The 26,660-nt window shown below is 40.1% G+C and overlaps 1 protein-coding gene across 1 annotated transcript in view; it reads left to right on the top strand.

Annotated features, from left to right (window-relative positions):
* Positions 1–26,660, top strand: part of HECW2 (HECT, C2 and WW domain containing E3 ubiquitin protein ligase 2) — a 172,560-nt gene that overhangs the window by 78,411 nt on the left and 67,489 nt on the right. Inside the window, exons 3-4 of the mRNA XM_082312095.1 lie at positions 10,669–10,776; positions 25,525–25,619. Of these exons, the coding sequence (XP_082168221.1) occupies positions 10,669–10,776; positions 25,525–25,619 (203 nt within the window). The remainder of the gene's footprint in view (positions 1–10,668; positions 10,777–25,524; positions 25,620–26,660) is intronic.

Raw genomic sequence — 26,660 nt, 5'->3', positions numbered from 1 at the left:
CAGCAAACGAGTGCTTATCTGACACCATATAAGGTTGTGTTCGAGAAGAAAAATGATGAATAACATTCCACAGTAAACTTACACTGGCAGATTAAATATGACACAGAAAAGCTTAGATACAGCTTTTTTTTGTTTGTTTGTTTACATTTAGCTCTGACAGTATTTACCCCAAAATGACCTTTTACAGTTAATTAGGAAAAATGGCTTGTGTTTCTAGATTTGCTAAACAGTCCTATCCCAGAATAACAGGCCTTCGGAATACTTATACACACAGGGGTTTTCTTTATTTTTCTTGGACTTGCTACTATTAAAAGCAGGAGAGAATCACCTTTAGGCTACAAGGTTGTGGGAGTGTTGGGATGTGTTTGGGGATATGGTGGGAAACTGGATATTACAGACAGAAGCATATTGAGAAGGAATTATGGTTGTGAAGATGGGTTTGTATTAGAGTTTTAACAAGGTGTGAGACACAGGAATGTGCTTTAAAAAAGACAGAGATTTCTGAAAGTGTCAAGGGTGATGCTACAGGAGAGAGACAGGCTCCCCTTTTCCTCAGTTAATTGCTTGCATCTTTGCTATCCTCCTGTTCTCTAATCTTTATAATATGATAGCCACTGAGTTAGGCTAGTACGTTAGATTATAAATGTAGTCCAACTTCAGTAGCCATTGGTGGCCTAAATCTGAATTTCCAAACTGTTACCTGCCTAGTGGCCTCTGCTTTTGGCTTTCCCCCGAGGAACAAGCTGTCTCCATCTCCTGCAGATGTCACTTTTCCCAAACCATCAGCAGCTGAGACAATTATGAGTTGACATGAGAGGTGGTGCAGCTCTTGCCTTAGCTGTATGGTGCTTCCTTCAGGAGGAGATGGAAGCATCCCCCATGCTATATTTACCCCCACATGGAGCCAGCTGGACCTCAGTGAACTAAATGGTAGGTGATTTATTAGCATTTTGCAAAGATGTAGGGACTTTTCTGCAATAAGATCAAGTATCTAATGGTCGGCTAAGGGCATGCTGTACTGTCTGTCACAGTTTATTCAGTGTTGTTCTCTAGCTTAATTTTTTGTCTAACATTACGCCTTTCTCATAGTATCTGGTCTTTCGTGGTGCCTTGCAGAAACACCCAAGCGTTTTCTATGTATGTTGTGTAGGATCTGGCTTCCAGGTGAGCCTGGTCAGTGAGTCACATTGCATGGAGCACTTGTGCCGTGGGGCTTGCACATGTGTGAAACCTGAACTGTAGATGGGAATGAAATGCACATCATTTTATGGAGGAGGATTAATAAGATTTTCAGGAAAGAGGTTAAGCTTGAGGTCATTTCCTTCCTATTGTTATGCTTTTGAATTTTTGCCAGAGAGATGGGTGAAAGGATTTATTTTTGTCTTTGAATGCTTTGAATTTCAATGATGTCTTTACTTTGAATACAGAGAAGTGGAATTCCACTTTATTCGTGCCATTGTACTGTCATATGTCTGAAAAAATTATTTTTTTTTTTTGCAGTATCTTTATGTCCTGCATTCTAGTTAACTAATCCTTTGAGCTGCTGCTGTGCCTTGAAATATCCCATTATGTTAGAGCACATGGAGATGCTCTGATCCCCACATTGAAGTGTTAGTGTACATATAGAAGGAAACAAAATGAAGTAGTATAATTCTTGAAAAAGAATGAAATAGTCCATCTTATGGCCAGTGTCAGAATAAAGGCTGAAAATGAAAATTGGAGCAAGGATCTTGCCAGTGTATTAATTTAAGCTTCAATAGCAAAAAGGTTTCATTGTTTAGTGTTTGGATGGGGTGTATGGTATGGCTTCTACCTTTGCTCTGCTTCTGCAGCTGAAGTAGGAGCGAAGTGTTAAAGAAATACAGCTTATTCCTGATCATCCTGTCAGTCAAAGGTAGAAGAATGAATAGTTGCTCTTGCTGTGTAAAGTAATAAAGTGCAATAAACGTCAGCAACATAATATATGTGGTATGTAGGGGGTTGTGGAGGCCACCTGAGGGAATATGAGTGGAGTCTTTCCTCTTCTGGCCCACAGCACAGGGGCAGTAAGTGAAGGTACGTGAACCTGAATTTTGATTGTGCAAAGGAACAAATTGCTGCTGTGCAGTAAGGAACAAACACCTCCCTGCTTTCTTGACCCTGGGTCATGGCATTAAATATCTGAATATAGATGATGATGATGATCCTTCACTGCTAATATAACAGGACTGTGTCACCAGAAAGACAACATTTGTGTCTAGGTTGGAGTTCAGAGTGTCCCCCTGCAGCCTCTGGCAGTGCACCATCACCTTCATGTAGAGCCCAAGCAGCCACTTCTCTCCTATGTGAGGCTGTAAAGGCATCTGCTGTACCTTTCTCTGCCTCTTACTTTTCTGCCCCTGCTTTTCTCAGCTGAAGATTTGTCTTATATTTTCATTACTGTCCAAGTTTTCCAAAGTGGTATGAAGAGTAAAGAGGTATGTGGTAGCATGCAGTAGGACCTAGTAGCTGCTTAGGTAGCTTTTAAGACTGTCCAAGAATTTTGCTCTTCTCAGCTTTTTGGGGCGTTGCTCTGTTGGAATTCAAGGGAGAACAGTTTCCAGCCATTTAGTACACAGGAGTGTTTTAAATTTCTCTTACAGTAATCCAGTTCTAGTGTTCTCTCCTCTCCTGTCCTTTGAAAATACAATTCCCAGAGGTGCTCATGAAAACATAAAGTAATACAGTAGCTTTCAGTTCTTCGTTAACAAAAAGTCCGTCATCATTTCTTTGACTGTGGAAAGTTTTCAAGCTGAGCATGAATAAATAGTCCTGTAAGAGTTGGATTTTTTTTTTTTCCTGTTTTTTGTTATCTGATTGTTACTAGGAAAACCAAGATTTGCTTTGCGACCTTGAACCTAGCGCTCCACAAGCGTACAGTTTCATGAAATGTGTGCTGCAAAGGACTCGATCTGCAGACCATGGACCAGATTGCAAAGATACCTTTGAAGTACCCTTTTTGTTCTTGTGGTACTGGGGCCCCTTTGGCATGGTTTGGGTTCTTGCCCTAAGTTGAAGGAGTTGTAGATCAGCTGCCAGCATCCACCAGGACGCTTGTGAGCAGTTGGAGCGTCTGGCAAAATGGAGCGTTGTCCGAGCCCGTGTGCTGAGGTGGCATGTACCAACCAGAAAGAGGAGAGGTAATAATAGCAGCTTTCTGCCACCTGCTTATTCTCCTGCTCCGGAGTGCCCAGTGCAGAGTTATCCTGGGTTAAAGGCAGCTTCATCCCAGTCAAATGTCACGGAGCAGTCTCGTTTTCTCTAAAATAACTGGATTTGTGGGGAAGTCATGTGGGAGAGCGAAATACTGATAAACAAAAGCCAGCACTTCCAGTGAGATCCTGCTGTGCTCGTTGCTGTGGTTGCCTTGCCGTCATTTCTAGGATTTAACGATCCTCCTGTTTACATCAGCCCGCCCCACGCTGCGGGGCCGTGGCCATGCCTCGGAATCCTCCCCTGGACAAGGCAAGGAAGGAAGTGGAGGGAGGATGGGGCTTCGGCATCCTGTACCCTTCGGAGGGGAGTGGCTGCAAATAGCTAAGCTTGAAGGACGTAATACTTTATATATTTTAACATGGGCTGTTTGAACCTAGATAAACCCTTGATTAAAGTTGGAAGAGGCAGACGATTGTGTGTAACTGCTAGAAACTGACGGGGAGTTTGAGAACATCCTTCTAAAACCCTTTCCTTCAAATGACAAGAGGCAGGGAGAGGACAGACGCGCCTTGTGGAGCTGAGATTATGCAACGGTGCTAATACAGAGCTAAAGCCTCCAAACTTGAGCTGCACAGGCTGGGTCCAGAAGGCAACGTTTGTGGAAAATACTGTTTTTGATTGGGAACAGGGATGCTATTTTCAGGATCCATCCTGTAAAACGTTAATTTTTTTTTATTCTTCGGTTTGTTAATTGGGCTCAGATGGAGGAATGCAGTTTAGGATCCACAGGCATCCTTTGGAATGGCCAGGTAAGGCTAGAAGGTGCAACTAAGTGTTGATCTTTAATTTCAGTGATGTACTGCATACACTGGTGCTGTCTTCTGTGAGAAATGTTTTGGTTCCACCAGAAAGCCTGTGAACTGTTCACAGACTGAGATGAGGAATTCTGAAAATCACAGAACATAAGCTGTATGTAGTGGGTTCTTAATTGTTTGTACGGTAGTAACTGATATGTAGTGTATTTTACATGGGTTGAAATAATGTGATTTATTATAATAATTGCTTGCAATGGAAGCTCTGCCTTGAAATTGTTAATTTACTTACTAGCTTTTCAGAGGAGTTTGGCCTCAGGTGATAAAATTTGTCTTTCTCCTTTAAATGTGTCCTGATGCAGTTTTCAATTGCTTTTAAGCATATTTGGGATGTAAAGGAGAAATTGATTTAGTTTGTTAGGTCAGTAGACATTGTGCTACTTCTGGAATGATTACCCATGGATTTATTAATTTTTTTTTTTAAATCTAGAATTAAAATTATTAGAGGTTACCAAAGTGAACATATTGCACAAAATGTAGTGTTACAAACCTTCCCAGTCAGTTGCTCAAAATCCACAGTAAGTACTCTTTGGAATGTTCTTACTAATCTTACATTTTGATGACAGTCTGTTTTACTGCTTGGAAGTCTGTGCTCACACCAAAAAGTGGAGTGCACTTTCTGGCACCGGGACGGAGGTTTTGGAAGTGATGAAGTAAAATGCATGTAAATCAGATTTCTGTTTTACATTGGAAATGCCATCCTAGAGATCTCCTGTTGGTTGGCTCAAAATTAAGTTCAGAAATATCCTCCAATGCAGATTAGCTATAAACCTGTTACTTTTAAAGACTGAGTGAAATGACAGAGTAAAATAGGTAAAGGATGATCATTCTTAATAGTATGCTTATGAGAGAAACTGATGGCAGATTGATGAATCTCAACTTGAGACAAAACTGTACATAGCTGTGCTATCTTCCAGCTCCTCTGATACATACTGTAAGAGAACACCCGACAGGAGAAATAACATTTAGATTGATGCTTTGTAAGCTTCCCCAGGGTGAGTACAAACACCCCTCTTAATAATTGGATGCGTTGCACACATCATCTTCAGTGCCCAAGAATTTGTTAAAATCAACGTAAAACGCTAAGGAAGCCAGCATTTTGACAATCTGAACTTAATTTAAAATTTTAAATTAAGAATAAACAATACTTCAAAAGATTTTGAATAAATCGTCTTCCAGAAAGGGGTGAAGAAACGGAGATTGGGATGTAAATCCCAAATGAGGATAACAGAATTATGCAGGGCTACAATGGTGTTACCAACATGATCTTTTCTGAGCTAAGCTGCATGGATTTTTCAAGAGCTGTGAATTGGAATACCCATATATGGTAGTGAAAGATGAAAATTGTAAAATTGGCTATAATTAAAACCATTCCGTGACATTCGGAATCTGTTAAGCATCACCTTCCCTGAGCTCTGCATATAAGCATCTTTATAAATGTGTTATAGAAAAGAGACCAGTATGCAAAAGTTTGCAGCTCTTGGATTGCTGTAGGTTAGCACTTGCTTAGATTGCCAGGTTGGATGGTGTTTTGAGCAACCTGGTCTAGTGGAAGGTGTCCCTGCCTATGGCAGCGGGGTTGGAACTAGGTGATCTTTAAGGTCCCTTCCAACCCAAAACATTCTGTGATGCTGTAGGGAACTTCTAAAGTTTTTCCTATTCAGTAAGCAATCCATGATGATGCTTCCACACTAGGAGTTTGTGACGTCTGTAATGCTTTTGTATTTGAAGAATAAAAATCCTTTGTATTCATGGAGATAAGCCTTTTATCACGTAACCTAACGCTACCGACCACAAAAACTGGGACCAGAAGATGAGCATTTGTTTGCATATGACCAGTCTGTGCGCTGGGACTATCAGGCTTGTTTCAGATATTAATTGGTAGCAGTTCTTGCTTTTAAACTGTCTTATAAAAGACTGTATCTTATTTATTTATTTATTTATTGATTGATTGATTGAAGCTAGGCAAGATGACTCTGTAAGGTGATGGATTTCAGGTAGTTTGTCCCTTTTCCTAAGACAGAAATAGTAAAAGCAGTAAGACACACAGAATGAAATGTGAACTCTGCAGAAGCCGCCTGACCCCTGATGTCAGATACTGGCTTAGCAGGGCTTTCAACACTGTCTTCCATGACATCCTCATGAAAAACTGGGAGTAGCAGTTAATAAACCCGATGGTTGTGCTGCCATTCAGAGGAACCTCAACAAGCTGAAGAACTGGGCAAACAGGAATGTCACGAAGTTCAAAGGGAAATGCCAAGTCCTGCCCCTGGGGAGGAATAACCTCTGACACCAGGACAGGCTGGGGGCTGACTGTCTGGAAAGCAGCTTTGCAGAAAAAGACCTGGAGGTCCTAGTGGACACTGAGTCAAACAAGAGCCAGCAATGTGCCCTGGCCACCCACTGGCATCCTGGGCTGCATTAGGAAGAGCATTAGCCAACAGGTTGAAGGAGGTGGTCCTTCCCCTCTACTCAGCACTGGTGAGACACATCTGAGTGCTGCATCCAGTTCTGTGCTCCCAGTACAGAAAAGGCATGGGCATACTGGAGCTTCTTACAGCTCTTGCTCTTTTATAGGCATAATTTTATTGTGAAAACTAATTCTGTAAAAATGATACCACCTTCTTTCATTGCACTGTTCATCCATTTATCCATTACTTTTGTATTGCTTTTCCCATAAGATAGCCATACCAATTGCCACATGCCAGAGGGAGCTGCATCCCATTCACTGTCACATCAGGGCAGAGCTGTGGACACAGGTGGAGAACTACAGTGATGACAAGGAGAGCACAAGCTGTGGGTATTACAGATGCTGTTGGTATCTAACTTACCTTAAAGGGTGTTGTAATGATGGTGAAGCCTGAAAGGGGAGAAAAAAAACCCCAGTTCAGTTCTTAATACCAGGTTTGGCCTGTTGCTTAGCAGTTAAAGAAAGAAAACATTATTACTCAGAACACGTTTGTTTTACAGTGATTTCAAGGCGCACTAGTCTGTGTGAAGTTCCACACAGTGATATATTTATTGCTACCCACTTTTCATTGTAGAACACATCTCACGTACGCTAATTTGTGCAGGGGTTACAGCTCTGAGAAATAAGTTGCTTTCTGTAATATTTCTGTCTAAGAATTATTGAAGATAGAAACATACTGTGCATCTTGCATTGTTTTATTTCATTCAGAAGTGTAGACTCACTGGACAAGATACCAATGCAGTAAGACAGTATTTTGTTGCATATTTTATGTTCTGGGTAGGGATATTTATATCTACTCTTTGGCCCAGATTCTGGAACAGCCGCCAGTTTCACAAACAGCAGCAATTACCAGCTAAAAGAGGACTAGAACTTCTTAGAATTGAAGGTCCCGATGGAAAATATATATAGTGTGTGTGTATATATATGTGTGTGTGTGTATACACACATATATACATATATATGTTTTGGGGAAGAAGAGAAATAAGGTAGTGGTAATTCTGCTTTTTGTGCTCTCAAACACTTTTTTTTTTTGCACAGCTGAATATTACTGAGACTATCACTGTTTAACTGTTTTTATTGCAGTGTTGATAAGTAAATTTCAGCAATATTGTGTACTTTAATGTTTTCATGCTATTTGATTTTTTTTTTTTGCTGTTCAGTTTCTTTTTTTAAAATCCATGAACTAAGGTTTGAAGTTATTTTTCCATATGCATTAGTAATGTTATTTTTTCCCCTATATGAATAACATCATAAAATAGAAAAAAAAAAAAAAAAATCAGAAGTTTCAGAAGAAAATCAAAGCTCTCCAAAATAAATTCTGTCATTTGAGTCAATTGCTGACAAGCAGTGGTCTGTCAGCATTTTGCATCCCTATGTCTCCACCACCTTCTGTTGCACTGGCAGCATGCCTGTGGGCCGAGTATCAATGATTTAGTCTTCATTGCTGCAAAGGACACTATTCCTTCATGAAAGGGCTGAAAATCCAGGCACTTTCTTAAATGTTGGATTTTATTAATTAAGGTGTAAGAAAACGTTCTGCTTTCTTGTAATTATCAGCTCAGAATTCGAGACTCAGTTCATGTAGGACATTTTCTGAAGCTCACTAATGTCCTGTTAAAAATTACCGTTGACTTTACTTAGTTACTGATTTTTAAGCAACAAAGAACAGTTGCTTGTGTCTTAATGTTGAAAATCTCACTGTTAAAGGCACATTTCATTGCTCCAGAGTTCCTTGATTTGTTGAAAAAGAAGAATAAAAAAATTCATGTTTATGGTTATAATATACCAAATATCTGTCCCTCTGCTTAGGATTACAAGCAGACTCTTTTCCAATTGATTAAATTCAGAAATTCAGAAGAACTAGAGCATGTTAGGGGATGTGGTTTTTTGTCATATAATACATCTTTATTTATCTAGACGTAATGAGAGCACTGAATAATTTAAAACTATCTGTGTTTCAGATAACTGTGGAATTTTTAAAGAATCTGCTTGCTTTTGGTAGCAATGGTTTGGATAACCAAGTTTGTATGGTGGACCAAAGTAGGCACTAGTGTAGATTTGCTGGAAGTTAAGCTATATCTCATGGCTTCCCGGAGTTCTGTTGTGGAAGGTAGTAGTGGGGCCTTGGGTTAGGAAGGCACATTAAAAAAAAAAAGGTAAATAAATAAGTCAACAGTGTATTGTTTTGGTTAGAGTGTCATTGCAAGCCACATACAAAGACTTTTTCAGAGGCCAATGGGATGATTTACAGGCTGTACTTTCAGAGTTCCTCTTTATATAGCTTTGGAAAAAAAAGAAATACATGGGTGAGATACAGCTTCATTCACTCTGAAAGTTTTTCACTGTAATGAAGAATAATTATGCATGTTTTAAGTTTTTACTGCCTGTGTGTCTGACTTTATGGTGTATGCAGTTCATGGACTATCATGTTGATTCCACACAAAAAATTAAGCCTGAGGGTATTATATGCTTGAGGATCACAGGCATTAGGAGAACCCTCCTCTCCCTTCTCATTGTCATTGAGATAGTTGTGAAACTGTTCTGGACTCATCGTGATGTTGCGGTGTTCAGACCACAGCTTTCCAAAAATTCTCAAAGTCGCCCATGCCTGGAGGCATAAAAATGTCAGTAGCTTGGCATGGACTCCTCTTCGCTCTCCAGAGCTCTTCCAGGTTGTGGACAGGGTGTGTAATTTACTTCTGAGCAATCACAGAAGTCCAGCATGTGTCTAGTGATGCTTTGCATGTCAGTTTGGTGGGATGCGAACGTACATACTGCACTAATCGCGATTCAGTAGAGTTGTTGTGCATACACCGAGATAAGCAGTCAGAATGAAAAGGACAGAGAAGTTTTAGTGTAAGCTTATATTTTTAAGATAACAGTAACAAAGCTGCATTGTTTATTATCCTTTCATAAATAGCATATGGATTTCTAAAATGTAGGTGAGAATTCTGTAATCTTACTTATGCAGGAGTTCCTACCAAAGCACAGAGAAAATGTGCTTGAATGGATAGCTTCATGAACAAAGCTACAGTAGACCAAGTTCTTAGAGAATTCTTTTTAAGATTGCAGAATGCACTCAAATGTATGTAATAAAACAGGATATTTAGAAAAAAAAAAATTAAGACTAAGGGATATCAAGCACCACTGGAAAGAATTAGGATGTTGTATTCGAGGTCTCAGGTATAATTGTCTAATCAAGAAACGGCTGCCTGAATGCATTCGTAAAACATTGATGCATACTTCCAAAGAACTTCCTGTACAAAAGAAGTTAAGTTGGATTTATGTCAACTTCCTCTGGGTCATCGTAACTAACCTTTGTGCCCTTTCAAACAGCTTCTCACGCTGGCTTTCTTTCGTTCATACAGCGTTCTGGGTCCCTGAATACAGGCTGGTAAATAAAAAATAACCCCCAAGACCTGTGTTCATTACTGTTAGGATAAAAACCTTAGTTTGGGAGGGGAAAATACTGGTATTGCTAAGCTGATCTGCACATACTTTCTGTTTGCTTCTCAGTTCTCCTCTTTTGAATGTATTTTGCTGAATCTCTTATTTGTATCTCTGGCTTACTAAGTGACAGTTCTGTGCTTTGAGCCTCTAACTCGACTTCACTGACAGGGAATAATACTATGTGTGTCAGGAAATTTAGTGTCAGATTTTTATGGTGTATGTATAAAAATATTCTCTCTAGTTTCTAAAACATAGGATATATTAAAAACTGAAGTCAGTCTTGATACCTCTAGTTGCAATTCCATACTTCCTAGCTAGGGAATGAATGCTGGATTTTCACATCACAGAGCAGGACCACTGTATAGAACGATGTGGGAACTCTGTGATGAAGTTGCAATCAGCTATACACTCTGTTGGGTTAGGGAAGTTTTGGAATTTAATACTTTACCTTGGCAGGTCACTTCTTACAGGAAACCATCTATTTACTTTGGCTGCATATACGTCTGCTCACTCTGCATAAGTTGATCTATCAACTGCAAAAGAGAAGCCATTTACCTTTTGCCAGTTAGTTTGGTTTTTTTAATTTTTTTTTTTTTTAAACACAAGTAGTTTTTTGTATCTGGGCCCCTTGAAACAAAAAGAACCAAGAAAGCTACAATTATAAATACTACTTGACAAATTTTTTTTTCTTTCCTCTTTCAGATGAGAACTCTCCAGCCAATTTCTGGGATTCCAAGAATCGGGGAGTGACTGGCACACAAAAAGGACAAATTGTATGGCGAATTGAACCTGGCCCCTATTTTATGGAATGTGAGTACCTATCTATCCAATGCATATCCAACGGCAAGCATGCCTTTGTGTCAAGGCAAGTCAACAGGATGGCATTTGATATCCATTTCGTCAATCCCTCTGATAAACCAAAGGAATTGATTGTATTGCTCTAAGGGGCAGCATTTTCCAGTGCATTTGCTGGACATTACAAAAACGGAGTTGAGCTTAGATGTACATTTGTATTCTAGGGATGTTCTTAGACCGCATGCTTCAGTTTAAAGGAGGAAGAAATTGCTTTGTGCTATGTTGTATAGTATATACGCATTGAAAGATGAAGTCCCTTCCCAAGAAGTTTAAAATTTCAGCTGGACAAAGATTAATGGTAAATGCACACGAAGTAAAAGGTAATAAGCTAGTAATGCTTGCTAATGTTTGTTGGTATGAAGGCTAGATCTGTCTCTAGGAAGTGCCACCCTCCTGTCTAGTTGCATCACAATTTCTCAGCTGAAGTTTTGTTGCTCTGGGAAACCCACTAGGCAGTTTTGAAATACTGAGAGTCTCTATGTGACTGGAGGAAAAAGTCTTCAATTGAACTCCGTAATGAGTATTGGTAGCCAAGCTTCAAATCGGAGAGCTATGCCACTCCCTTAGGCGACCAGGATTTATAGGAAGCTAAGCCACCCTGCTGTGTGCTTTTTTTTTAAATTACTATTTTTCCTTTGTTTTTTGCTTTTTGGTGAAAAGGGAGCTATCTTACCATCTAAAGTATATGATCCCCTAAAGAAATTGATGTTCTAGTTCTAGGATGTTGTGTTGGAGCTTGCTGGAAACTCTGATATGCCAAGCATCAAAGTGGCAATCAGTCCCAAAAGAGCTGTGAACTGCTCTACCACCTGTTTAGCCTCACAGCAGTGAATCTTCCTTCATAAATTAAAAAAAAAAAAAAAAAAACAACCAAAAAACCTCCCACTGTATTACTTCACTGTACACTGCACTGCTGCTAACTGTAGGTCTTGGCAGAAATTTTCTTCTAATTAACTGATATAACAGCAATACATGTATTTCAAGAGGTGTTGTATACCCTGTGCTATAAATAATTATTAAAATTTATTTCTAGAACTCATCACTGAATCTTGCCAATTTACCCTATGTGTTACGCAGCACATTTCTTTAAGCAAAAAAAAAAAAAAAAAAAAAAAAAGCTTTTGATAGGATAAAATTAAATTCAATTTCAGGAGTTCATTACAGGAAAAAATGATTGAACTGAAGATGAAGATCAAGAAAATAAGATCAAGATAATTAACTTTCCTGGTGCCAAAGACAGTGGTATATTAAAGCAGATTAAAATGTATGTTAGAAGAATTCATTGCCTCATCTTTCTTGTACATATATTCTATTAGTATTGTTGCCAATATAGGCAGTTTGACTTCAAGGATGTTTGTATTTTTTAGCTGGTTATGTGTTGCTCCATAATGTATGGAGATGAGGCTCTGGAAGAACATTTTTAGTTCATGTGAGTAACCTAGGCTAATGCTTCAAGAATGGGTACTTTAGACTCAAAATCAGCTGTAACTGACTTTGCACTTTACAACTAACTGCACTTCACAGCCAACTGATATAAAGAGTGCAGGGTATATGTTCTTTGGTTGTGGTTAGTTTTACTAATGAAGAGTTCTGCTGCCATATGATGAACAAGAGACAAGCAATTACGCAGCAGCTGAGAACTGTAAAAAGGAATGTTTATGAGCATATGTTGCTATAGCACATAGTATGGCAGATAAATATGTCACCAGTGACACTTGTGTTTCTAGTGAGAGGCCAAAAATTGCACTGGAACACTTAACTGTATTTCTGATTCCACCTTTTAAACTAGAAGGCTCCACAGATACGTAACCATGTTTGCTCAGCAAGGCTTTTTCTTTTCGTGTATAAGGGGCAAAGCAACTCTGATGGAACTACAGGCAGCTGCTCTTTTTTTTTTTTCTTTTTTTTCTTTTTTTCCTTTCTTTTTTTATTCCTCAGATCACTAAATTGCAGCTCAGGCAAACACAGCAGGTGGCTGTGTGGTTCAGGTACAACCACAGTGTTACTGCCTCTGTGGTGCAGCACCAGACCGGGTGTGGGAAGAGCTGTGCTGTCAGGGTTCTCACCATGCTCTGCAGACACTGACACTGCCCAGCCTGTGCCAGCCACAGAGACGAACTTAGCTCCCCTGTTAGCCTCTTTCTCCTGCTGCTGTGCTGATATAATTTGTACTCTGTGTAGCACTGTATGTGATGCCACTGTCCTATCAAGGGAGCAAGTGGGAGAGGCAAATCGAGAGGCTAACATCCCCAGTAAATATCTGCCTGATTATTGAAGTTAAGGTATCTCTGATGCTTTAATCTGCCATTATTTTCCAAATTTTGGAAAGAACTCTATAGTTACAGATTTCTTATGTTTAGAAATATCTTTGCTGAGAGTTGGAATATATCAGATACAGGTCATGGTGTTAGGGGTTTGTCATGTTTACTCCTCACAGTAATGACATGCAGCAGACCATTAGCAACTCGACTGTGCTTCATTGTCAGAGTTTCATTGCCAGGACAGGGAGGTGATTCAAGACAGCCAGCATGGCTTCACCAAAGGCAAGTCCTGCCTGACCAGCCTGGTGGCCTTCTGTGATGGAGCGACTACATCAGTGGACAAGGGAAGAGCTACAGATATCATCTATCTGGACTTTTGTAAGGCCTTTGACACAGTCCCCCACAACATCCTTCTCTCTAAATTGGAAGGATATGGATTTGATAGGTGGACTCTTTGGTGGATAAGGAATTGGTTGGATGGTCGCATCCAGAGGGTAGTAGTCAATGGCTTGATGTCCAGATGGATATTGGTGACGAGTGGTGTCCCTCAGGGGTCCGTATTGGGACCAGTACTGTTTAATATCTTCATCAATGATACAGTGGGATCGAGTGCACACACAGCAAGTTGGTAGACAAAACCAAGCTGAGTGGTGCAGTTGACATGCTTGAGGGATGGGATGCCATCCAAGGGCACCTGGACAAGCTTGAGAAGTGGGCCCATGTGAACTTCACGAGGTTCAACAAGGCCAAGTGCAAGGTCCTGCACCTGGGTCAGGGCAACCCCTGGTATCGATACAGGCTAGGGGCTGAAGGGATTGAGAGCAGCCCTGAGGAGAAGGACTTGTGGGGGTACTGCTGGATGAAAAGCTGGACACGAGCGGGCAATGTGTGTTCACAGCCCAGAAAGCCAACTGTATCCTGGGCTGCATCAAAAGAAGCGTGGCCAGCAGGTCGAGGGAGGTGATTCTGCCCCTCTGCTCCACTCTGGTGAGATCCTCCCTGCAGTACTGTGTCCTGCTCTGGAGTCCTCAGCACAGGAAGGACATGGACCTGTTGGGGAGGGTTCAGAGGAGGCCACAAAAATGATCAGAGGGATGGAACACCCCTCCTATGAGGAAAGGCTGAAAGAGTTGGGGTTGTTCAGCCTGGAGAAGAGAAGGCTGAGGGCAGACCTTATTGCAGTGTTTCAATACTTAAAGGGGACTTGTAAGAAAGATGGGGACAAACTTTCTAGTAGGGCCTGTTGTGATAAGACAAGGAGTAATGGTTTGAAACTAAAAGAGGGCAGATGCAGACTAGATATGAGGAAGAAATTTTCACGATGAGGGTGGTGAAACATTGGAACAGGTTGCTCAGAGAGGTGGTAGATGCCCTATCCCTGGAAACATTCAAGGTCAGGTTGGATGGGGCTGTGAGCAACCTGATCTAGTTGAAGATGTCCCTGCTCATTGCAGGGGGGTTGGACTAGATGACCTTTAAAGGTCCCTTCCAACTCAAACTATTCTATGATTCTATGATTCTCTAGGAATGAAAGGAGCAATTGGAGAAGAGTCCCGGAGTCAGCAGCAACATCTCTGAGTTTTTTAAGCAGCAGCTCCACTAAGAGGCAACAATGCCTGGGGGACCAGCATAGAGAAAATGTGTAAATGGATCAATTTAAACTCAGCTGGAGACTAATCATAGCATAGGAAGGCTGGTTGCATCCAGCCTCCTGCTCTAAGTGGGACCAACACTTCACCTGGTCAGCTGTGGTTTGTAAAGCACAGTCTTGAAAGTCTTCACGGACAGAAATTTCACAGATGCTGTAGGTAACCTTTTCTAGTGCTGCAGTATTGCTCCAGCTAAAAAGATTTCTCTGGCATTCAATCTGAATGGGCAAAGGTTAAATTTGGGGCCATTGCCCCTTTTAAAATCTTCTGATAGAACCGGAAAGAGTTGAGTTTATAGTATTTGTTTTGCCTTAACCTCCTCTTCACCAGACTAAACAAGACCAGCTCCGTCAGCCTCTTCTCATAGGTCAAGTTTTCTCCATACCAACGATCTTTGCTGTCCCCTCTCCATTTTCTCCATGCTCTTGAACCTTGGGACCCAAAACTAGGCACAGTATTCCAGGTGTGTCCCCACCAGTACCAAGTAGAGGGGGACAGTAACTTCCATCTATCTGCTGGCCACACACCTTCTAATGTAGCCTGTGAGGTGGTTCGTTGTGTTTGTGATGAGAGCATGTGCTGGCTTGTGTTCAACCTAGTGTCCACCCTGAGCCCAGATCCTTTTCAGCAGCTTTAGCAATCTGTTGAGAGGCCATAGTGATGCACGGAGTCGTTCCACCCCTGGTGCAGAGACTTGCAAGTCTCCCTCTTGTACTTGACGACAGTGCTGTTGACCCAGTCCTCTAGCTATTGCTTGTGCTCTGACGTGTAGAAGCTCCAGCAGGCTGATGGTAAGCTGGGTATATAACTGAGTTAAAGCTAGGCTTATGTCACTACAGGGTTTTCAGGCTTGGAGTTGTTTCATGTTTGGAGCAGAGACAGTACTTAATTGCCACTACCTATATACTGCTGTACCTATATGATTGGCAGGCTCCCTGCTCTACCTATACACAAGGAGAGGAGGGGGGATGTTTGCTGCAAGCCTGAGAAGCCTTGAACCAGCTCTGGCAATGAGGACTGATGATGCTTGTTAACACAGTTATGCTAAACAACAACAATAATCCCTTAGGATTTACAGTCAAAACTGGCCTGAAGTTGTCTGTCATTTTGGCAAGAAAAGGAATGGAAGTTACTCATGTTGAGTGATAAGTTGAGATCAGTCAATGTGCACGTTATCCCAAAGAGTTTCGTTGTGTTTTTTCCCTAGCAGTGTCAGAGTTTAGGGACATTACATATCTTTTCACCAGTAATGTAACATCTCTGTAGGGCAAAGTGCAGAGGATGATAGCATCGCTAACAAGCCATATGCAAACGAATCTCATGCAGAAGGAGTATTTCCATTTTAATTGCATTAATGCTAATCAGTGAGAGTCAGCTGCATTGGGCCTCAGATTTTTATCTTTTAAGAAAAGCATCTTATGCCTTAATTGGGGAAGCTGTTTTTCCATGAGCGTAATTGTAAACTTATTAATAGTTTCACTGAGGTCTGTGGAATTTATGCTTATGTTTAAGGATAGGCCTTGGATAAGCATTTTTCTGAATTTCGCATTACTGTATATCCACAGTCTTGTAACTCAGTTTTCCAGTCATTCCATTTATGCCTCTTAAAACCCCTCCCTATGGATTCAGCATCTCCCAAGCAAGTGGCATGTAAAGGCATGCATTGCCATCTGCTCTATTCAGATCAAGCAACCTCCAGAAAGAAGGGCAGGGAGAGTCTCATCATCTTCATACTAAAACCAGACATTAATTCCCCCCAAAGCATGCAAAATTGGCAAAACAAGGATGATCAAAGAAAACTCTCACTTGCTTTAGACAACAATCAACACAAAAAATTCTGTAGGCTCTACCCTGAGAAGGGAGAATCAAAGGAATCAACAGTGAAATAATGAGAAATGAATGTAATGTATTCTAGAGATATAAGCAGCCTCTGAGGGCAGTGGCTGAGGAAGGGGCAGGGGGAGAGTATGCAAAAGAGAAAGAAAATACTTGCTGAGTACGAAGTCCAGCTCACCATTGCAAACAGCTGCTGTCCTTAAGCTGTCACCTCGAGACAAAGTGAGTGGCTCTGAACTGCAGAGCCAACCAGTACGGAGGCAGGTGCTCCTCTTTCTTTTCCCTGGGGAAAGAGCAAAAGTGCCATGTAAGCATGAAAGGGAACTCTGTAATTTTAGAGATTCGAGAAGGTGAATTTGAGCATCACTGTGCCCGAGATGGTGTTTCCCTACTCACGTGGTAGAGGTGGCTTTAAAACATCCTGCTCTGAGGCTTGCTGAAATGTGGGGGGAGGAAAACAATCACTCACTGGAGGCTCCCTCAAGTTGTTTGCTGTGTAAACTACAGAAGGATTGCTAAACGTGGCTGCAGCTCTACAAAAGTTTTCATCCTTCTCCTGTAAAAGGAAAAAAATAAGTTAAAGGAATATTATTCTGAACAAGCGACAATCGTGTGAAGGTGCAACACAGCTTAATGCTTTTGCATTTGGTATGGTCATCTGGTATTTAGCATGACATCAGACTCTTTAGGTCCTTAAGTATGTCAGGACCTTTAGTCTCTGGTGGAAGAGAGGCTGCAATTGCCGCAGGAGATGGTGGAGTGTTTCTCTGGGTGTAGCAGTTTGTGAGCATGGGATGGCAGGGGCTCCCTTTGGGGCATTGTGGTGGAACAGAGATGATGGTGTTCCTTATGGAGAATGGAGCTAGCAGAAGGATGGAGTGAAATGATCCATGGGAAGGTTGGTGACAGAAATAGAAAAAGAATGTGCAAGGAAGCTTGAATTTTATGAAGACTAGTTGATAAAAGCTGCTGCTCATTTATAAACTGTGGCTTCTAAGTCGGTTTTCTGCAATATGAGGAAGGACAGGTCATGTCAGAGGTGCCATGGGAGGGAGATTCAGTATAGCACAGTCACTGTCATGCAACAGGTAATGGGTGCTTATCCACTTCCATATGCAAAGTCCGCAGAAGTTAAAAGCTGTACGTGTTCTAGTAGGTAAAACAGGCCAGGGGCTATTATCTGCTGCTGGGAGCAAGTGACACAGTGTCAACCCTTCCCCCTGTGTCAGGGATGCACAGTCACCGTTCAGCAGTAGGGATGGTCATGTGCTCGCACTTGAGTCCCTGCCATGGTCCTGCCTGGTTTATTAGTAAGGCATAGGCCAAGAGCCTCCTTTGAGACTGGATTGGACTTGTATTTATAAGTTATAGCCTTGGTCCCATGAGTATTAATTACAGTATCCACAAGAAACACCTTCACCTACTTTACCTGTAGTGTAATGTCTTTGTTGTTATTTATAACAGTCGATGTCATAGTCATTACTGTGAGTAGAATAGAAATATTTTGTTTTGCATATATTTTATTTACCAGTGCTGTGGCTTTATGTCTTGAACAGTAATCCATAGTGGCAGCTGTTGGGATTCATCCAGAGACTGCCAGTCTTGTCACATCAATCATTTCCAAATCACCCTTGGGATGTTTGTGGTTAAATTACTTCTGGTGCCACACTGTGATACTTGGATGCAGTGACTGCACAGATGCTGTCTGTTTTGTACTTAAAATCTTGGGTTTGTGGCATGAGTAGACTATGAGATACGTTCAGAAAACGTGGCAATAGATGTGTTTGCAACACACTGGTATCACGTTAAAAGTGAGGTTTTGTGTGGAGTTCTCTGTGTTCACTTCCTATTTCCCTGAAATTGTAACTTTTGCAAAACTAGTGTATTGAGACTGAAACCGCCGTACTTTGTAGCTAGCAGAGCAGACTCCCAGCTCCCTTTTTTGTTAAAAAAGCTAATACATATTGAAGGAAAAAGAATACCAGTTTAATAATTGAACTTGATGTGCTTTTAGCTTTTAAGGGCTGCTGGAGCAAAGAGTTGTTGACTAGAGATACGAGCACAGTTTAGTATTTTTAGTGGTTTTGACCAAAATGGTCAATGTTAATGAATGTTCTGTCAACATATTTCATCACTTGTATCCAGTCTTTATATTTTTTGACCGTTTAAATTAAATTCTATAAAGGTCATGGTTTTCTCACATGGAATTGTTCTGATCCTGGAACAGTCATCTGTGTAGCGCCCTGCAAACAGCACCCTTTCAGTGGTCTGTCTGGGGACTCATGGTTATTGTCCCTACCCTATTTATAAACACAGTCACTGGGTTAGAAAGACTTCTATTATTCTTCTGCTATTTATATCTGTTGTCTCTTAACAGTTATTTTTGAGTATCACAAATAACTGAAACAGGATCAGGTCTTGTATTTTTTACATTTGTGGCAAGCCTTGTTGACTTCCTTAAGCACATAATACCCCCAGTGTTTTGTTTTAAAGGTTAGATTATAATTAAATGCTTTGCCAAGCTGGAATATAATAGGCAATGCTTGTGACTGTAAACAAGCACGTCTCAGAGTGACAGCAAAGTGAGTGGGGCTGGCAGGGATAGGTAGGCTCTGTTATCTGACCAACCATTTCTCCTAGTAGTTTCCTTTGAAGCAGGTTAGATGAAGAGAGACCACTGGGACGTAAACAATTTCTGTTATTGATCCTAGCTTATCTAAAAAGCTTTCTGTAAGTCTGCTTCAGTCACTTTCTAGGTTTTTGTTTTGTTTTGTTTTTTGTTCTTTAATCATTCCTTCTGTAAAATAAATTCTATGATATACCTGCTGAGGGAGATGGCAAGTACCCAGAGGCAGCTGCTTTGGCACTTGTGTTCTGCTGCTGTGTTGTTTGCTATGCTGTGCTGGTCCCAGTAGGAAGTAATCGAAAAGGCACGTGGTTAAAGCGGTGCAGGGAATAGAATGCTAAATATCCAAACAAAAAGGTTGTGCTCATTGAACTGTCATGCTAAGGAAAAGAAATTCAACTGGCAGGATGTGCAGAGCACTTCTAAATTCCTGCAGTTGTCTATGAGCTGTTTGGGTTCAGCTGGGAAAAAACTAGGGTTTAACCCAGTTCCTTTTCCCTGGATTGCATCTCCCTTTATAGCTTGGTAAAGCCTGAATGTGAGTGACTTAATTTGTTCTAGTGACAAAGTTTTCTTAAATAAGTTTCGCAGAACATGCTGTCACATTTTTCAGATGAGTTTATGTGACGTCAGCTTTTTCCTCGTTGAATGTTGGAGGGGATGTTTGTATCTGCAGAGAGCCATGGATTCAGCCCAAGTAACTTCTGGCATCTAGCTGCGGTGTCCAGGAAATACTAGCTGCTGTGCAGTTTCCATACAGTTAACCCGGAGCACTGTTTACCTCCACAGACTGTTGTAACCCAGCTAAGATTTCACTTGTCTTTTGGAGGTGTCTCTGTCCATCCCTTCTCAATGGAGCACGGGGTGATTCCACCTCTAATAGAGGTGTTTCATTTGACTAGGGTGTATCTGGAGCAAACTGTTCCTACAGCGAATGCATTTGTTTTTCTGAATTATTAGTCTCCTGGAAAGAAGGTATTCTTCTAGAATTATGTTCATGTGTTTATGAATTCCAAGTTTTCTGAGTATCTTTCTATCCTAAAGCAATTTTTTGATGGGCAAAGTTAAAGTATTAAAGGCAGTAAAAAGGTAGTTAAGTGGCGTACTTCAGGGAATTAGTGATGTTTTAAAAGCAAGCTGTTATTTGGTGTAAGCTGGTCTCTTTATTAGTGAAGAGACAAGAGCGTATGGTCCATAGAGGGAAGTACAACGCTATAATTTCATGCAGGAATTCTTTTGAAATTCAAATGTCAATGTTTGAGTCTCAGAAACCTTTGTTAATTCCAACATTTTTATGTAATGGACCTGAGCTATAAAACTGTGGTTATAAAATGATAACAGCTATTGGCTTTTAAGGAAGGGGATTATGGTTTTACAGAGTGTTCAGATTAATTAACATATATATCACTTTTTATATGGCTGTGTGGTAACTTTTACAGAATCATAGATACCCCAATTTAATTTTTGTCTTATTTTTAAATGAAGAAGGAATTGCTTGTGGTCTGTATGATGTCTGGAGGAATGTCAGTGACAATGGGGCATGTGTGGTATCAAGAACACAAAGCTAGGTACAGTAATTTTTTTTTCCCCTATGAATGAAAATACTTCTTGTTCTGAAAGGTCCTATTTTTCTTTAATGAGGCAGCAAATAGTCCTCTTGTCAGGTACAGATGTCTTTCCCATGTGGGATTTACTGGTATTAACTTTTTCATTACAGATCACATACAAAGCAAGCTAAATTAGCTTGTTGAGGGAAGAAGAAGTAGGAAAGAAAAAAAGAGAAGTGCAAATTTTCCCCTAAAGGAAACACATGAAAGCAACGAAACTCTGTAGGTGACACATGCTATTGTGCAGTTTGTAGTACGGAACAGTTCAGAGGAAGCCTGTGTATTAATATGGTATTGAACTCAACTCTCTAAATATTAAAGTCCTGTTTGCAGATAATTGAACTTACTGTTTCTGAGGAGGTCTGTGTATTTATGGGGCCTTATTTATAGGTAGTAGGCTGAGATGTGTTCTATCAGGAACAGCCACAGATACCCATGTTCAATATATCTGGAGCTCAGGAATCCATCAGTCATCAAGAAAAAAATATTCTAATCAACATTTTTTCTGATAATGCAGTACAAGAAATGTCAAAAAGCTAGATCCTCAGCTGTTTTGAACTGTCAGGGTTCCTCTGAGATTTCTTTTACTGTTAAGTATTAACTGCAGTTTCTAGCATTATTAGCCACGAAAAAAATTACTTAGCTGTCTGAGGTCCTATGAAGGGATTGTATTCTTGCTATATACAAGATCTAGTCTTGCAAACCCGTAATGACTTCGACAACGTCTGCATGCTTGTGATGCATAGCCCATTTTACAATTTTGTGCTGAATTTCAAGTACAGCTTCTCTTGTGTTAATCCTGTCCGCACAATGCTAAGAGCAGGTCTGCTGTTCCTGTGTGTAGTGCTGTATAAAGCCCAAACCAAATCAATGCTGCTTTTGTTGGGAAGCGGGAGAAAAAGTCTCCACGTCATGTTTTTAAGTGCTCTGCTTTTTCTAATTATTTCTAGCAATTAGTCCTGAAGTTTGGTGTTTTTTATTTAGTTTATATGAAAGGGATTGTCAGATCTATTTCTTGAGTCAAACGTTGTTTTCTTCTATCACCAGCCACATACAGGTATTGAAAAGTACTGTATGCTCATAGAAGTCATTGAGAGAAAGAAATCTGAGGATCCAAAGCTCGTAGCATTGCATTTCAGCCTTTAGGGCAATGTACATGTCGGTGTAGTGAGACTAGATAACAAGCTTGTGCCCACCGTCATGTTATGGACTGTTTGTGGATAGAAGTGGCAGCTGATGACCTTTCCATGGCTAGGTTCTTTTTCAAAAGTCATGAATTGAGGGAAGGTAGTCACTGACAACAAACTGAATAAACAGGAGCTCCAGAAACTCTCTGAAAAATAAAGTTTGGGTCCCAATAAAGCTAAGCAACGTAGCTGGAAAGTAGAAGTCTTGGTGAAATCGTTCGTTGTCTTACCATGCTCTCATGTAGTCATAATACGTTCACAGTGTGATTAAGAGATGCTCAAGGCTTGAGTCCTGGTTACTTAATCTGTACAATGTGGAGAGTCCAGCACTTGGTATAAATCCTGCCAACTTTCGCAAGTGTTGAAAGTCCAATTTTACGTGAGCTAGAAATTCTTGTATGTCTATTTGGATATAAGCATTGTTGGTAGGCCAACAGAATTGCCCAGTTTAGGAAGAACCCGCAGGTCCTGATCCATAATTTTTAGGTCTGATAAACCTCTGTAGGTGATTAGAAATCCTGTTTGCATTTTGAATTTTTCTGTAAAGCTTGTGGTAAATAGAGCATGTTTTGACTGTGTGTGAAGTCAGCTGTAAGGAGGAGGAGGTGGAACCAGCAGCTCCTCCACCTCCGAAGTCCCTGGAGGCACTGGCAGCCAGACACTTTCCTTTGAAGGGTAGTTCTGAGGTGCCTTCTCTTTGTTCTGGGAGGAAGATAGTAAATAAACGTTGACCTATAACTGCGGCAAATTTAAAGGTAAATAAATAATCCTTTTTAGCTGAGCAGGCTTGCAGGATGGATTTCTGATCCTTCTGCGTAGGGATAAGTGGGTATTTTATCTCACAGTAATGAAATACCTCAGCCCTCAAGGAATCATGCTGTATGTCTCAAAACCTTATACAAAATATTGAAGGTTTGTGTTTTAGAACTACTGACGTATTGTTAAACCAAGTCAGAGAAATTGAACTGCCAGACTTTTGTGCACATCCTCTGGTCTGTCTGAACTGGCTACTATAATTTCTGCCTGCCTCTCTGTAGCCATTTCTGCCCGCCTGTGACCATTTCTGTACCCAGAAGTAAACCCTCATCAACCTCACACAGAAGAGTTATCCCAACGGAGAAGGAAAACAGAGAGATTGTTCCAGATAGGGAAAATCCCACAGGATCAAGGGCAGCCATAATTATAGCTGTTCTGCTGAGTTGGAAGCATGCAGAGGAACAACAGTGGAGGTCAGGTTTCGGTTAAACATAATACTCTCCGGTTTGCAGTAAATGCAATTTAGCAATCAAAACTTTATTCAGTGGGACCAGAAACATGTTCCAATGTTCACCTTTCCTGTGTTCCAATACAAAGTGCTTCCTTCAGGTGTGTGTCATGCAACTTCTTCCAGAGTCTGACAAGAATCATCCTAGTAGCTAATGTCTTGGTAACCCTTTTTCATAGCTGATTATATTGAAATAGTAGCAGAAATATAAACTGCAGGATTAGGTAAGTTACTTTTTTTTTTTTTTTCCCTCCTCCCCGGTGTTAAATAACAGAAGGTTGCAACACACATAGGTGAGATAACCAGATGCTCTATTCTTAATTTCCTGTTGAAGCATTTCTGAAGATAGATCATTGAATGATGAATCCTACTCATAGAATGAGCTTTCAAGAGTACGGTGGACCGCATATTAATAGCTTTCCACCATGGTCTGCCATACTTGCATCTCCATTCCTACCAGAATGCCAGAACACCTGTAGGGCTAATGCAGAATCCAAACTTTAAGAGCTTGTGTTTTACAGTATTTTGTCTCATCTTCAGGTTGGGTCTATATATTCTCAATAATAAACAATAGTAGAAGGTTTGACAGGTTACACAAAAAGCGAAATCTTACTAGTGAGGCTCTGCAGGAGTTATTTAAAAATACTGCATCTTTTATTATTTTTGTCAGTCGTTTGAAATCCAGGTTCCTACTGATTTCATCTGTGGATGACAGGAGAATTAGAGGAATGAATAAAAGCAATTGAAGATCCATATAGGATGATTTAGCAAGAATTAGCACAACCAAAGAATTTTGGTATTGCTGACCTCAGGATGAAAGGCATGTAGGCCACGTGTCCTGCACCTCAACATCAACTTGCTATGTAACCTGTGACGAGGAGCTGTAATGCATTTCTTGGATATATAAGCAGAGGAGCATCTTGTAGGACCATGGGAATGATCCCCCAACCCTGCCCACCCCCCCCTTCAGCTTTGGTGAGGGTAATGCTGGAGTACTGTGTATGGTTTTGGAGTCCGTAAGTCAACATTCATTTTGTGAAGGGGAGAAGGGGCAGCAAAGAGCACAATAATGATCTGAACAGATAATCTAATGATTTTTTTTCTCCTCCATCTTGTAAGAATCAACTCAGAGCAAAAAGCACAGTTATCTTATAGCAAATAGGGTTGTGTTATAATCCAGGAAAATATATCCTGAGCCTCTACCCTGATTCTCTGCAATCCTGTTTTTGACTGTGAGAGAGTGGTGGGACACTTACAGTCTACCAGTTCTCTGTGCCCTTGCCTAAGGGTAGGAAAAAGAAGTGCAAGGCCTGTTGCCTTGCTGACGCTGCTACACAAGGGCTCAGGGCACTTAGCACATGTTCACCTGTGCTGTTCTCCTTTCTATCACAATTACTATAGGGGTAAGTAGTTCATTTGAGAATTATTACTTCCATACGGGAAAAACCCCGGACTGCTCAAACTGCCTAAAAAGGATGCTACTGTTTAAATCATTATGTCAGCATAATATATGTTAATGCATTCATCAAAATATGCTACTTTCTGTTTGAGAAGCAAAAAAAATCAGTTGCTTTAACTATTTCATAGATTGACACGATAGAATTCCTTCAGTACCACCTCTGTGTGTAAGGCTGGAGAGAGAGAGGTCCTGTTTTCATATGATTAAATAATTTAAGAATAAAACATACATGTAATTATTTTATGATTTGCAACTTACAAATCTGCTGAAAAACAATAATTAACCTTAACCCTGTTATGTTGAAATGAACTTGTCTTCAGAGATCAGTACCGATCTCATTTCCTTCCCTCTGGACCCATACAAAACATACAGAAGTGGCTTCGTGTGAATTGTGGCTTGTGAATACTTAGACATTTCTTACCCAGTAGTGACCATGGACATCTTGCTGTAAGAGCTGGAAAAAATGAGCTGTTGGTTTTTTTACTGACTGAGTAGAAATCTAGTTAAAAATTAAAAAAAAAAAAAAAAAAAAAAAAAGCAGCAGTATTTACCAGCTCTTTAGCTAAAAACTCTATTCAGACTTTCTTTGAAACAGATTTTCAATTTTCTACAGGTTGAGAGAAAATATATTTCAGTTACAGTTACAGTTATTGTGTGCTTTTATAGAAAAGATGTATCCGGGAACTGCCCAAACTCGGACTCCATGAACAGAAGTGAACTATGACTCCCAGTATGCACATGTTCCTTTCATTGTCTGTCTTTTGCCTAGGGTCAGTCATGAAGGATTTAATGTGATTTTTGTTTTGTTTTCCAGCTGAAATAAAGATCTGTTTTAAATACTACCATGGTGTTAGTGGAGCCCTCCGAGCTACTACTCCATGTATCACTGTGAAAAACCCTGCTGTGATGGTAAGTTTAGCCTATTTGTTCATTGTATTTTTATAAGATGATAATATTACCTGTCAGAAAAACCTATTGCTATAAGCTTCCTAGTTTTACCATTAACTGCAATTTTTTCTAAAAACTATATTGCCTGACAAAAATAATTAAAATTGGGAAATGCTTTTCTTGGTTTTGTATTTTTCCTGGTAAAACAACAGTGAAAATCACTGAGCTTAACTGAAATCTTTTATGCTAAGAGCTTGATTTTACTTGCTTTCAATTTTACGGCTTACATTTTGCTGTAATTTAACACCATAGTAGAAAATTTTCACACTGGTTATCTAACTCAAACCATCCTTACTAGAAGTCTCAATTTCTTCTTATTATTTGTTAATATTAAAAATGAAATTGTTGCTGAGATAGCAATTATTAGTATAAAAATGAGACTGGACAGAACTCTGCTCTTGCAAAAATTACTGATTTTTTTGAGTGTTCATATACCATTGAAATTTAGATAATTCTCTGACTACTGAGAATTATTGCTGCCTTACTATGCTTTCATTATGAGACTTGCTCTTTTGAAATACTAAAAGTTCTAGAGGAGTTTTTTTTTAGTTGTTTAAATACATATTGGAAGAAGAGCCTTCCAAACTTGCATCCAGGTGCTTTTGATGGAAGTAATTTATCTAATAGGCTAGCTCTTCAGTTGACATGAAGTCTCACAGTGCATTTGATTCGTTGATATTAGCTGACAAATATTTAAGATCACATCTGTCAGGATGTTGTCTTGACAACTGCAGTGTTGAAGATACTGTAGAGCACAAATTATTCAGACTGAATAGCTTTTATTCTGATTCTGCACTTTTTCACCATTATATGTTATATGCAAGTGCATGTTATGGCTACATGATATTGTATGTGCTTTGTCTCATTATACCAAATATTTTTTCTTTTTCTTAGAATTACAGACCTAGGTAATAGCATCATTTAATTGTCATATCTTTGTCAGATCTGACTATGAATAATATCGTTTCACAGCAGGCATATAAACTCTTGGTATTTTACAGA

This window comes from Platalea leucorodia (assembly GCF_965183815.1).
Source record: "Platalea leucorodia genome assembly, chromosome: 5".
Lineage (NCBI taxonomy): Eukaryota > Metazoa > Chordata > Aves > Pelecaniformes > Threskiornithidae > Platalea > Platalea leucorodia.
Note: the sequence above shows the minus strand (reverse complement) of the source record. Positions and strands in the feature narration are given on the sequence as shown.